General features: G+C 32.6%; 1 protein-coding gene across 1 annotated transcript in view; it reads right to left on the reverse strand.

Moving 5' to 3' along the window:
* Stxbp5 (syntaxin binding protein 5) overlaps positions 1-15,241 on the reverse strand; it is a 165,875-nt gene that overhangs the window by 65,761 nt on the left and 84,873 nt on the right. The window contains exons 11-17 of the mRNA XM_077802187.1: positions 10,574-10,728; positions 9,770-9,842; positions 6,779-6,926; positions 6,455-6,522; positions 6,139-6,179; positions 4,905-5,125; positions 4,249-4,427 (exon numbers count right to left, since the gene is read on the reverse strand). Of these exons, the coding sequence (XP_077658313.1) occupies positions 4,249-4,427; positions 4,905-5,125; positions 6,139-6,179; positions 6,455-6,522; positions 6,779-6,926; positions 9,770-9,842; positions 10,574-10,728 (885 nt within the window). The remainder of the gene's footprint in view (positions 1-4,248; positions 4,428-4,904; positions 5,126-6,138; positions 6,180-6,454; positions 6,523-6,778; positions 6,927-9,769; positions 9,843-10,573; positions 10,729-15,241) is intronic.

Raw genomic sequence — 15,241 nt, forward strand, 5'->3', positions numbered from 1 at the left:
TGACGACTTTTAAAATGTTGAAGAACAAAACCATGTCATTTGCAGGAAAATGGATGGAACTGGAGATCACAATGCTAACTGAAATAAGCCAGACTCAAGGCAATTTTTTTTTTATTCTTCCCCTCATATTTGGAATCTAAAGGAAAAAATAGATAACATCAACGTATCAGGGAAGCTAGTATAACCAGAAAGGTGATCAGAGGGAGGAGACGGCAATGAGAGGTAAATATGATCAAAGAATGTTATTTGCATTTATGAAAACAATGTAACAAAAACCATTATTCAGTATGATTAAGAATATACTAATAAAAATGTTTCCTAAAAACTACCAATTATGTATAAAGGCATTTTATATAAGATCTCAGTATTATATTTTATATATATATATATTTGTGAGAGGGTACTGGGATTGAACTTAGGGGCACTCAACCACCAAGCCACATCTCTAGCCCAATTTTGTATTTTATTTAGAGATAGGGTCTCACTAAGTTGCTTAGTACATTGCTGTTGCGGAGGCTGGCTTTGAACTCGAGATCCTCTTGCCCTAGCCTCCGGAGCTGGTGGGATTACAGATATGTGCCATTGTACCTGGCAATATTTTAACAACAATTTTTGTTATATTTCTAACTTCTGGAAATATAACAAACAAGTGCTGAGGTGGTGTTGTGAAGACTCAGACACAAACTTGAAAGAAGCTCTCTCCAGCCAGCTGTGACGAAGTGACAGGAAGTTAACCAAATTCAGTAAGTTAAAACAAACTGTCCATTAAAAAGCACTAAGAGTCCATAATCATATTCAAAAGGAGAATCCAGAATGCCTCTAGGACTGCAGATTAAAACGATATAAAGTTAATGAATACCTGAATTATTATCCAGTCTGGGAAATAATTTTTAAAAAATACATAGAGTTATGCAGTCCAAATGTTTATGATGTTCCCATACATTCTTACTCTGAAGTTCTAGTGAAAATTCAAAATAAGGGACTTAAACAACCTAACTATATAAGCACAGTCATTACTTTATGATGTGCTTCATTTTGATGTATTTAAATTGCTGTTTTAAAAATTCAGGTTATTAGAATATTAAGTATTATAATTAAAATTGATGGCTTGATATATAAATAAATAACATCATATATTAAATCAATAAGAATTTTTACTCATTTAACCATCAAAAAAAAATCAGGCGTAGAAAGCTTAGATACAAACACACACGGAGTCAAATCAGTAGCAATGCTTCTCTACATCTGCTAGCATTTTTTTCTTGAGTGTCAGTGGGACTCCTAGATTCCTCTCTACCCAGTCTTTAACTCTACCCTTGGCGAGGTGGAATGCATTATGAATCTGTAAAATAAGAAAAAAAATTAATGAGGCCCACTTTTTTCACCCTTGCACCTTGTCCACTTGGGAGCAAGTCTGCCCAGGGGCTGCATTTTTTCCTGTTGATTCTACAAAGGCAGTGTGTGTAAGGCTGCAGTGACTGGCAAGACAAGGCTTCATTAATAATTAAGGTGATATTTTTAGTCACCACCTGAAAGTATTTTATTTTTTAATGTGCTAAAGAATATGGATTAGGAAAGAATAATATTATTGTAAGACTCCTGTAAGGAATTATGAATAATTATATTTTGACTGTCTTATATCTATTTTTAAAGTTTAAACTGGTTGCTTGACATTCCATTCATCTCAAGATACTCTTATCTAGTATCAAATGCTGCTTCCAAAAAGAACTCTTAATTAAAACATTAATAGTCTCAAAAATATAAACAAACTTATATAAGTGAACTACATACAATGTATAATAACTGCAATAGAAGAAAAAATTATCACAAGGACTAAAACCTAAGTAATTAGACTACATATCATTTGAGAAATGTGCTTGAAGGTCTAAGAGAAAAACATAATACTATATTTTACTATTTGTGTAGTAGTTTTATCAATTGGTAATTTCAACGTTCATTTTGAACTTATTTTTGTAAATAAGTAAAATAAAGAAATAATTTCAGGTTAATCAATTTTAGAAAAGTGACTTGGGGACAAAGTTAAAAAGTCACTGGTTACATTACAGAGTAATAGAAACATCCAATGAAAACTATAAAGGCTTTACTTTTTTTTTTTAATTCTTTCTAGTTCTTGTCACTGAGTGGACATTATAATACACTGCTTGTTAAACATAATGTTGCACACATTTCTAGAAATCTTATTTTGTTCTTTTATTCTATTCTGTACAAAAAGGATCCAGGGCTTCCTAAAGATGATCACATGTGTGAGCGCAGAAAGATGTTGAGAAATGCCTAGATTATCTATATTTTTGACAGAAATCACAGATAGTCACACAAGTGCTGAGGTGGTGTGAAGACTCAGACACAAACTTGAAAGAAGCTTTCTCCAGCCAGCTGTGACGAAGTCACAGGGAGTTAATCAAATTCAGTAAGTTAAAACAAACTGTCCATAAAAAAGCACTAAGAGTCCATAATCATATTCAAAGGAGAATCCAATTCAAATTATAGTCACATTAATTTTTTAGGATTAAGAAAAATGTTTTTATATAATTGTGTGTATATTCATTCCCAGGACAGGCAAAGTATATCCATATATAAAAGTTAACAGTTAATGCAAATAACAAAAAAAGACTCTTTTCTCCCCCCAAATATTAATGGATGGCAAATGAGACTTTGTGACTATCAAGGCTTCCTTGAAATAACCAGCTTAAAGGCATTCCTACATTAAGTAATACTCTACTAAATCATTACAGAAAGTTAATAGTTTGTGCAACACTTTTCATCACAGATATGAAATGTCCTCTCAAAAAATAAAGAGGGTCATACCACAGTTTTAGGTCCATGAACAGTAACAGAAACCCATTAATTCCAGACTAAGTTGATTATTATCTTTGAATTGATTTGGATACTGCAGATTTTGTTTGTGGGCTAGTGATTGTAATAGTTGCTCTTGGTTGCTACTTTAACTGTTAACTGTTCTCCTTGTTGTTTAAGTCAGTTAAAAAAACTGGAAAAATACAAGAACATAAGATAAAAATTCACCCACTGCTTTTTAACTTTTATTAGGATGCCAAGGTAAGGGATCTTGTAACTTGTCTTGTCAGTCCTATTTCCTCTGACCTATCTCATCATGGAGAAACAATGCATTGATGGTACTCATTCTGCAGAATGGAAAATGATTTGGTGTGTTCAGGCTGCTGGACCTGTAGCTACAAGCTTACAGACATTTGGAGGTTATGGTGGTTTGGATCTTAAATGTCCCCCTAAATATGCTGAAGTCTTATTCCTCAGCTTATGGTGCTATCAGAACGTGGGAAACTTTAGGAAGTGTGGGTCTAGCTGAACAAGGTTGAGGTGTGCCTCTGAAGGGCATATCTGGACCATAGACTCTTTTCTCTCAATCTCTTTTTTTGCTTCCTGGCCACCATTAGGTGAGCAACTTTTTTCTATCTTATGTTCCTGCCATGATGTTCTGCCTCACCAGAGGTCCAAAGTTATAGGACCAAGCAACTATAGACTGAAATCAAGAGTCAAAATAAATCTTTCCTTCTTTTAAGTTGATTATCTCACATTTTGTCATAGTGATGAACAGCAGACTTAAACAGAGACATAAGAAAATATAAAGTACAAATTTTAGTATTCTAATTTTGCAGATAATGCACACTTATATGGAACTGTTATGTTAAATCGTTGGTTCTGTAGTTAGTAAAACTGCTAAGGAAATACAGAAATATGTCACAAAATACTCAAAATGCAAGTGGAAATTTATATGCTTATAAAAATTACATTTAGCAAAGAATTGGAGAAAAACATCGATATTAAAAGAAGGGGCATTAATGGAACTTATACAAATTTAAGTTTAAATCAGTAGTGGTTACATAACAAAAGGGGAAAATGTAGAATTGTGTATTCCAAGTCTCACACTAGCTAAAGGGACACTAAACTATAGCTAAAAGGAGCCTGAGCCTATGTACCAGAGAGAAGGAAGAGAGGAGGAAGAGAGGAGGAGGAAGAGAGGAGGAGGAAGAGAGGAGGAGGAAGAGAGGAGGAGGAAGAGAGGAGGAGGAAGAGAGGAGGAGGAGGAGGAGGAGGAGGAGGAGGAGGAGGAGCAGCAGCAAAACACAGGAAAAGTCATTCTCTTGCCATTTGACTCTACCGCAGGAAAATGTTACTGCAGTTCTCATGCTTACAATTTATCTAAATTAAAAGAACATACAAAACAATTCTACAATTGTTTTTATAACTTACTTTAAACAAGGTACATTATCACGAAGTCCATCAGATGAACTGCTGCTGGTAGATGGATGAGACTGTGGAGGAATGGGCTGAGGATTGGAACCTCCTACAGGGGTTGACAAAGGTGGTGGCTGCTCACCTTCTGGAGATTCCGCATCATTTATCTCATAAAACAACCGAACTTCAAGCATCTGTTGTAAAAGAAAGGCAGTTTACCTACTCTTAATAACTGATATTCATTTTATTACAATTTGCACAACCACACCTAAAATTGAGTGGAAAGAATATTTTTAAAGGCAGAAGTTTAGCAGGATGTCCAAAGATAAAGGAAAAGATTTATGATTCAGTTTTTTTTAAATGTGTATATGTGGGGAGCACACACAAAAACACATGTTATGATTTTAGAATTTATGACAACTCTGTTAATATCAAATTAGAGTACATCATATTAATAATAGCTTTCCTTAAATAAAACATAAAATATACTTAAGGATTTATGTATTCAGTTAAAAGATACTCAAAGAAAATGGTATTTTTCACAGAGATGACAATGCAAACACTGAGGTGTTTTCACAGGTTCTTTACAAGCCTGCACAGAGTCTTCTAAATCATTCACAACTTTAAAAATACTGGACACCTGACACTGAAAATAATTAATAAACTATTACCGGAATAACTTCTGTAATCACTTCCTGTTTGCTGAATCTATAAATAATGACATGAGCTGAAACTCCAGCTATGCACAGCATTCTACTTTCTGGGCACCAGGAGATGATCTGAATGGCATATGGATCTTCATCTACAATGTCTGTATTTGGTCTGTCATCTTTATTTCTTGACTTTTCAAATACTTTAGATGTTTTTAGTTTATATAATACTTGTAGAGTTACTAGAAAAAAGGTAACAGTCATTGTAACACAAAATAATCAAATATAACATTTAATTAATCATATTATGTAAGGGAAATAGCTTGTACTTGCCACCTCATACTTTTCATTTTTCAGTCTACATTATAGTAGTCTATCATACATTTAGACACTGTACATATTTGCTCACTGAATGAAAAAAGGCGTACTCATGGTATTCATTAAAAAAAAAAAAAAATCCAGCTGGGGTTGTGGCTTAGTGGTAGAGCACCTGCTTAGCACATGGAGGCAATGGGTTTGATCCTTAGCACCAAATAAAAATAAATAAATTAAAGGTATTGTGTCCACTTACAACTAAATATATCAATCAATCAATTAATCCACCATCATAGGGATTTAGTTAACCTGAGAAAAATCAGTGACAAAGATATTTTGGGAGAAATGTACAAACACAAAGAAAATAACACAGAACATATATTGCTTCCTAAAATGATTTTTTTATATAGCTATATATTTTTTATAGAGAAGGTACCAGTATTATTAGGCACTCATACATAATGAAATATAAGAAACTCTGCATTAACTGGATTCCCATGAATGTTTGCTATGTATATTTTGCAAACATTAATCATTAAAGGCATTTTTTCCTTTTTTTCTACTTTGCCACCATTAGATATATTTCTCAAAGACAACACAAATTTTTTTATACTATAAATTTAGGATCAGCCATCAAACCTGCTTTAAAATTATCTGTTCATTTGGAATATATTACTATTTTTTTCTATTTCTGATTTAGTAAGAGAAGGTTTGAAGATATTTTGAAGAAAAAAACCTATCAAGAATTATTCTTGATTTACTAATATGATTAAAATGTTTACTCTTAAAAATTCTAAACTCATATACTTGATAAGTCAGTAAATTTAAGTTATAGCCTACAAATTTCAAATTAAATGTTGATTTTCAATTATTATAAAAAAGTATGAACAAAAGCAATGATGGTATAACATAGCCAATAATAAACATTCAAAATACTTACTTGCAGAAGCATCCCAGAACTTAACTGACCCATCAGCATGCCTATGAAAAGCAAATGAGTCAAGAATGTGATGAAGAAAAACAAAAAGTTATATTTTTCTTCTTATTTGTAAGTTTTTATTTTAATAACATAGGCACCAAAGTGAGTAAAAGGTAAAAAATCAGGGTAAATTTATAGATTCTGGATTAAGAATTTATTTTTTTATTATGTTATAACATAAAGTAAAGCTCTACCTGCCCAATAAATTAAAATTCATGTAGTCTTAATTATATTTAGATATTATTGATTTACCTGGTGAAAACAGATTTTTACTTACCCTGTAATAATTATTTCTGGGTAACTCTGAGCACCCAAGCCCCAATTACCTCCATTGATGGGCCATTCCTATAAACAAAGATCACTGTGTAAAGTAACTTGCAAGTACACTGCATATCTTCATATATGTGTGTTTGCATACATATATACTATGTATTATGTTATATATATCTGTCTTATACAATGCATATATGAAAACACTAAACATATTTTGCTTCCAAAAATGATCTTCTAGAGAAAGGATATCAATGTTACCAAATACTGCAAGGTGATTAACTTAAAAATACTAAAATGAACATTAAATAATGAAACTCATGTTAAATACCTTTTTGCTGTAACCTTGACGTTTCTGTCTAGCTCCAACAGAATAAAGTGCGGGAATAAGGTCCACAGGACAATCAGCAAAATATTCACAACATGTAACAGGAGACTCATGTATACTCAAAGGGTAGGGATTTTCAAATATAGGATATCTTTAACAACAGGAAAAAGAAAAAAAATATTAATTTAATAAATTTTAATGTATGATTAACACAACAATGAGAATTTTTAAAAATATACATTTTAGTAGAGATTTGGTTGATTTTTATTCATTCAAATATGTAAAAATTGAGGTTTTGTATAGTTAGAAGATGCTAAAAAATAACCATAAATAGAAAAGTTACAGTTACAGCTATTTGTAATTACCATTTGTAATATGCTATATTAGGTGCTATATATATATATATGTCTCATTTCCTTCTTGTACAAACTTAGAATATAGACATTTTTCTGAAGAACAAAACCTGAGACACAGTAATGTGTCAAAGGCATGCCAAGTAGTTAGTATCTGAAGCAGAATTTAAATTGCAACTTAAATCATTAATCAATAAGGCTTTCGTAACAGATATCTCATCCTTACATCAGCAAAACCAATATAAATTTTCAATTCTTAATCTCTCCATCAATGTGATCCTTAGTCCAAAATTAAATCCAGAATATTATCTTCTTTCAATGACAATCTAAAACATAATTCCATCTTAAATGCTTTCTATATATGAAATTATTTTACCAAAGAAGCAAAAAAAAATGCTTTTAAAAATCATGAAAGTAAAAACATATACAGACATTCCTTAGATTCAGTTACTTAAAAACATATGGAAAAAACAGAAGTTGGATAAAATATTTAAAATGTAAAAAATGATTTGTAAATACTAGGCTACTAGTCAGCCTATCCTTGACAGTAAGTTTTTAAAACAGAAATTTTCAGAAAATTCCTTTATAGACTACAAAATGAACCCTCCCCCAACAAGAAGACAAAACACAAACAAAAATGTGCAGTCAAGCAACTTTCATCTCTTTACAACACAGGTCTTTCCTTAGCTCAAGGCTCTTCTATACATTTAGTTGGTACTTTTGCTAAATAAGATGTCTCATCACAGGTTACTTGCGTAATATTTTCTTTGACTTTACTATATTCCATTAGAGATCACCCGTACAAAGTCTCAATTATTTTAAAAAGTTACCTAAGAAGGGAAAATAAAAGAAAATCATATTGATATGAAACAGCAGTTGTAAGCAGTGGGGACATAAGGTTAAGAAAATAATTCAATAAATTGGGTTCACCATGTTTACCCTGACACACTTCCTTTTTTTTTTTTAATAAAAATAATTTGCCTGCAGCCCTGTCTGGCTTAATTCAATAGGATATGTTACATTCCTCAGTAAAAAACCTGTTTTCTGCAGGAGGAACTCAGGCCCCAAAATACTGATCAAAAGAACACAAGTTGCCCTGAAGTGGGAGACTTTTGTGATTCACAGTCCAAATGCCAGAACTCTGGGAGAAAAGGATAATTCAATTCCCCTTAACCATAATATCCAATTAGAACTGGTCAGCATGGGCCAAAGTGAGCTCCAGTTATCCTGCAGAAATGACATCTTGCTACCAGTCAAAAGTCAAGAGGTGAACCTGGGTATGACTTTCTGGAAATTTCCCTGGAACTCCCAATAAATCCAGAGGACAGAAGGGCATGCCATCCTCCTCTTTGAGAGGACCCACTCACTCCACTTTTCCTTTTCCTATCTTTTTCATAAACTCCTGCCTGCTACTGAGTGACACATATGAAAGAATTGCCTTGGCTATTCAGCTGAGCCACAGGTCCATATTTTATAACAACATTAAAAGAAGTTATTCTAGGAATGTCATGTGGAAAAAAATGTTTTCAAATGGTCTTATTATTTCAAAAAATAAAAATGTACTTTATGATTGTTACCTTACTATTATAAGTAGCAGGAAATAAGCTGAAGTAAAATTAGAACTTCCTACAAAATCAGATAAATAATACTGTTCATCTATTTCAGGGCTTCCCAATTTCGATACTATTCACATTTTAGACTAGGTAATTCTTTATTGTGGGAAACTATTCTGTATATTGTGGATGTTTTGCAGCATCCCTGTCTTCTACCCACCATATACCAGTAGCACCTCACCTTCTAATAATAGTGCCTCCACAGACATTGCTAAATATTTCCTGGGGAGCAAATTCACCCTTGATAGAGAAACACTGAAACATTCAATGAGTAAACTCAATCAAAACCATGCTTAATGATACTTTCTTTAGAGGCAGTAGTAAATAATACAATATGCTTCCAAAATAAACAAATGACCATCTAAGATGGAAAAAAATAGAACACAGCAAATGCCAGAATAAGTCAAAAAAAGAAACTGTGATGGAAGACTTAAAGATCAGATATGATATATCTAGTAAGGAGAGGATAGAAAAATATTTAAAAAGAAAGGCGGCTGATTTTGAAAGTTCATTGGAACAGGAGGAGCAGTCCGTTACAGGGAATTACATAAGAGAAGATGTGAAGTATGATATATATCTAACACAGAGCTCAGTTTTCCCCAGAAATAAGGCAACTGTGTTGAGGATAGTAAGAGAACAGGCTGGAAAGGATCTGACAATGTTATGTCCCACAATTGCAACAGAGAGAAACAGAGATGGGAGATTAAAAGAGATTATTTATCTATATATAAATTGTGATTGAATCAATTTTGGGCAAGTTAATTTTGTGTTACTTCAGGTTGAAGAAGTGAAACATATGAAATGTAAGAAATCCAATAAACTTTGAATTAAAAAATGAAAATTCTATGAGATTAAATATAATAGAGAAATTTGGCAGGGCAATTAGAAAGGTGAGTCTGGACCTTTATACAGATCAACGTTATAGAGAGAAATGTAGAGTTTTTGAAGAAATAAAATAGCTAATCCTACGCTAAAAGCAACCTTTTGTTGACCACACACTGATGGAAATGCTCACACAATTGTCTTACCCGTTTTGTGCAAGGTCTATAAGTACTAAATCCTTTTCTAGAAGAACAACAACAGCATACGGTTCTTGAAAATCTGGAATAGGAAAACAATGTATGAACAATAGTTTTAAATATACAAGAGGACAGCAAATTAGATAATAAACATTTACTTATTTTTTGTGTTTTATATTGTTTCTTACTTTTTAATATTCTGATTATATGACATTGCATGTAATTTAAAGCTTATATTTTATATTTTAGATGAGATAAATCTATTTAATAATCCATTCAAAATTCTTTCACTTTTGTGAGTTGAGAGTATAGACCAATGGTAGTCCCCTTGTCTAGCATGTGCCAGGCACTGGGCTCAATCCCAGCACCACCAAAAACACCTAAGACACTTGAAAATTCTTTCACCCTTTTAAAATGAATAAGATAAGAAGCTCACAGCAACTTCCAGGGATGGACAATAAAACCAAAATTTAAATATGAATACCCACAAGAACAATTCTATTTATCTCCTATTGGTTCTACTTCTCTGCAGAACTCTGACTAATTCAACACACTAATATTCTACAGAATTTTAAAATGCTTCTTAATATGGATAGTGTAACTTTCAAAGGCCCTTACTAATGTATAATACTGAGCTGATAAGGTTTGTTAAAACAAACTGCTGAAATAAAACTTGCAAGGTAATGAAGGCAGCATCTCTTTCTCAGAAAAAAATTAAGCAAAATAGGATAAGGAAACTACTTAACAACACAGAAGCCTTTGTTTTCAGTATTAATATTCATGGGTAATGAGTTTTAATGATGCAAAGTTTACCATTTGGATATGGTGTTTCACAGAGTGTCAGGAAGTCAACAATTGGATAGTCCATCTCCAGCACAGCAGTACTTTTCCCATGCATTACTGTTAAGCAAGGTCTTCTTCCTACAGTATCATATGATAAACCTCCTGATAAAATAATAAAAGGCTCCCTGGAAATAAAATAATAGTTAGAATTACAAATAGCATGGTGGGGACTATTTTCTTGCTGCATCATAAATTTTATTTAGTGAAATATCAAAATCTGAAATTCTAAAACTTATTTGTCATAAAACTGAATAGTCATGTGGTGTTTTTAATTAGACTAGGTTTAAGGCCCAGGTAAATTCCTGAAAATTAAACTACAATAAAAATTGAATACTGACCACATTTGACTCTTGTAACCTCCTCTGGGTGACTAAAATATATATTTTTAAATCCCCTATACAAAACTGTCATAAAATTTCCTCTGGGTTTCAGGCAAATCTTTTGAGTATAACACTTTTATTTCTAGCCCTAACAAAGTCTACTTAACAAGAGAATCTTACTGCCTTGACAACAAATCTACTTTTCAAAGATGTATCAAATCACTAGCTACAAAACACCCTTGAAAACTGAGAAGAGTCACTCAATTTCCTGTAGGTCTTAATTTTCTTCTGGAATCTTGGCAGATATACTTTCAAACCTTAGCCTCCATTACTCATCCTATCAATTGTCAGTTTGCTATGTCTAATTAGCCTTAGAAATCTATAATTTTCCTTTTCCGTCTCTCTCACTACTAAAACTAAATGACCTTTTTTGGGGGGTGGGGGTGTTACCAGGGATTGAACCAGGGACACTTAACCACTGAGCCACATTTCCGGGTCTTTTTATTTTTGAGATGAGGTCTCTCTAAGTTGCTTAGGTCCTTGTTAAACTGCTAAGGTTGGCTTTGAATTTGCAATCCTCCTGCCTCAGCCTCCTAAATCTTTGGGATTACAGGTATGCACCACGGCATCCAGCCTATGGATGATTTTCTTAAATCTGTTTATAACTTCTTAAATTGCTCATGCTCACACTAAGGCCAGTAAGTTAATCTTCCTCCTAGCCTATTTTTCATATTATTCTTTTCTTTCCCATTCACTAAATCTTTAAAGTCCTTACATTAAAAAAAAAAAAAAAAAAACAGTGTATAATAATGGTGGGCTAAGGCTGTAGCTCAGGGTAGAGCGCCTATCTCGCACATGTGAGGCACTGGGTTCAATCCTCACCACCATATGGGGAAAAAAAGATATTAAAACCGGGGGAAAAAAGTATATAATAATGTTAAGGTGCTGGAACTAGAAACCATCTTAATTTAAATCTCATCTCTAGCTACTTTCTATGTAATCTTGGACAGCTTGTTAAGTTCTTTGTATCTAGTGTTCACACCTATAAAATGGAGACAGAGATAAGTAACTTCAGGTGATTCTTAAACTGAACAGTGCTTGGCCCACACTAACCCTTGTAAGAGTTATCTTTATTATTGTCAATATCACAGTCATCCACTGTGAAAATTTTCCTTCATGGTGTGTAGGGGAAAAAAATAAAAAATTTTAAATCATGTTTATTTTTATCTAAAATAAGAATAAACTTCAGTAAAATCAATTCACAGTTATACAGATGTGTATTTTATAAGCAAGTATAAATATTAAGATGAAGAACTGAAATGATTTTTATAGTTAGCAATTTAATCTTTTTAAAAATATAAAACATAATTTTTGTGATATCACAGTTTTTTAAGCAACTCTGTCATTCTACACTGTCATCCTACATTCCATCCTAGCTTTTCTTCTTTTTTTTTTTTTTTAATTAGCTACACTGACCATACAATGATCTTGACAATTCATACATTTGGCTTTATTTCTTCCACAATATTTATCACTAAGAACTAATTTATCTATTTAGCTTAGTGTTTTTCTCACCAAAATGTGTCCTCCACGAGGCAAGGGGTTTCTATGTATTTTGTTCATTACTGTATCCAAAACAGTGCCTGCTACATACTAGGTACTAATTATTTTCTCAAACGAATGAACAGAAATGTGTGTTGCACTAATCATTCTTTAGTGTATTAACATTTAGATATTTCAACCCTAAATTAATTTTGGTATTCTTATTTTGTCAGCTAAATTGAAGTAACATTACATTTCATTCTCAATAAAACCAAATTTATATATTTAGTGTTTCAACCTCTCAGCATACTGCAATTATAAAGACTATAATTAGGAATGTATATGTAATTTCATTCCACTTTTTTTTTTTTTTACATACAATGAACAAAAAGAATGTAGTTTTTCTATACCTTCAAATAGCAATATACAACAACATAAAAATACCATGAAAAAGGTGAGGAGTTCAACAGGGAACTAATGTTTGTTAAACTTTTACAGATTGGGATGCCTGGGTCAGGTATTTTCTGTGAAATATAAAAACACAATTATCCATTTAAAAATTTTATTTCACCAATGAAAAACAATCCAGTATTATTATTACCAGAACTATGAACATAGGGATATCAGCTGAATTATATAAAATGTCCAAAAAGCACTCATGGAGATCAAACTGGGTTAAGTGACCACTTTATACATTCTTAAATAGTGCTATGGCAATTAGTTAGGTTTATCCTCAGAAGGTGAACTATTTTTTTCCCGATGGTTCTGCAAGCTGCCTATATTTTTTTTTCTAAATGTAGATGAATAAAAGATATAGACTAAGGATGTCAACTGACGTGTTACCAAGGTAATTTTCTTTTGAATAAATTTGCCAAACCCAGCAATAAATACCCTGTTTTTACTATTTTTAAACTTTTCCTAAGTGCTGTTTCTTTAAAATTGTATGTCTGATTGAAGAAATAGCCACCTAATATACAAAACCCATACATCATTTTTTTTTCATTATAATGACCCAAACTTGAAGAGTAAACTTGGAGAATATTTGATGTTCTTTTTTAAAATAAAAAGGAAAGCCTTTTTAAAAAAAAAAAATTTGTTGTTTTTAGATATACATGACAGTAGGATGTATTAAAAAGGTAAGCCTTTTGAGGTTATAAGAAGGTATAGATGTAATGTAATTTTTATTCTATTACTTTAAATGTAGAATCCTTTTTCATAATATTGGATGTTAACTAAGACTCTTACTTTGGAAGACATCTAGGTTGGAAAGATGTCACTTTGAAAGTTTCGTAATTCCAGCTGTTTTTTTAAAGAGGCTAGGCATTTCATGGAATATAAATGCTTTTAGCTTCTGGTTAACCTCGGTCTGGCCTTGAGAATCATTTTAGTTCAAGCTGGGTTTCTCTATGAGTGTTGCTTGCCTAAAGAAACCATCTCTATCCAAAAAATCATTCATAAGTAATATACCTAATCCAATTCCATAATAGTGTTTATGCGTTCACTCAATATTTCTTGAGTGCCTGTGTTTCTGGGAATAAACAAGTGCTCTCATGTCTAGTCCAGGCAGACATCAGCATACTGTGATAAGTATTTCAAAGAAAATAAAACAAGGACAGTGATAGGCTGAATGCAAGGGTAGAGCCAGAGAAATTAGAGTAAAACCATGAGATCAGAAGAGGCCCTTTAAGTAATGACTGGTGAGCTAGTGACAAATGAACAGAAGGCAGGCAAAGAGCTTGGGTTGGGAGGGAGAAGAAGGTACAAAGCAAAAAGAGGGGCTGCTGCAAAGATCTCAAGTCAGGAACAAGCAGGGTGTACCTGAGGTACTAAGACTAGTATGACTGCAGCAGTGAGCAAGGCACACATGGGTAATGAATGATGGACTCCAGATCTTATAAATACATTCCATTTACTCTATCAATTGAGATCTCCAGAGTTGATCTCCTCCTTCCCATCTCCACAATGACCTTAGTTCTGGCCTTTATATAGCATTTGGATAAAATGTTCAATTAGCATTTTCCTTGTTATATTCGACTAATCCCTATTCCTCCTTAAAAATCAGTTTAATCAATATTTCCTCACCAAACCCTAACCTAATCAACCCACTCTGAGGAGGGAGTCCACTCCTCCATGTTTCTAAGCACCTTCCACCAAACTCTTCTCTGTATTTACCCAATGAATTGCCATTGTTTTATCTACTTTCCTTTTGTAGATTTTACCTTTGTAGCTCTGGCTAGGTGACAAAATAGTAGAATGTTTGTCAAACAGACATCTGAAATACCACTAATCCTATAGCTGAGCTGGTCATAGACTTAGTGAACTAGAAATACTGCAACCTGGGGCCCAGAATCTCAGGTGATTCCAACATAGTGCTAGATTTGAGAAATACTGACCAAGGTAGTTTGAAATGTAACTACAACTGTATTTTGATACGCTCTCTGTATAATCACTATCCCTACATGTATTATTCACTATCTCTACATATATTAAAAGTTAGAGATTAAGCTCTAAGTTGTTAATATCATATGTCATTGTCTACATCACTCATTGTTTACATTACTACTCTTACAAATCTTCAACAATTTCTTTCAAATGGAAAGATACAATTCTCTTTCAGAGAAATATTAAATGTTGAATGAGTGCAATTTTATGAACCTTAGCTCTTGTAAGCTAACTGGTAACTAATACCTAAACTTTACCACTCTAATTCCAGTGCTTATCACAATACCCAAAGACACACATATTTATTAAATGAGTAACCACTTCATTTTTTAAA

Source organism: Urocitellus parryii, chromosome 8, assembly GCF_045843805.1.
Source record: "Urocitellus parryii isolate mUroPar1 chromosome 8, mUroPar1.hap1, whole genome shotgun sequence".
Classification (NCBI taxonomy): Eukaryota; Metazoa; Chordata; class Mammalia; order Rodentia; family Sciuridae; genus Urocitellus; species Urocitellus parryii.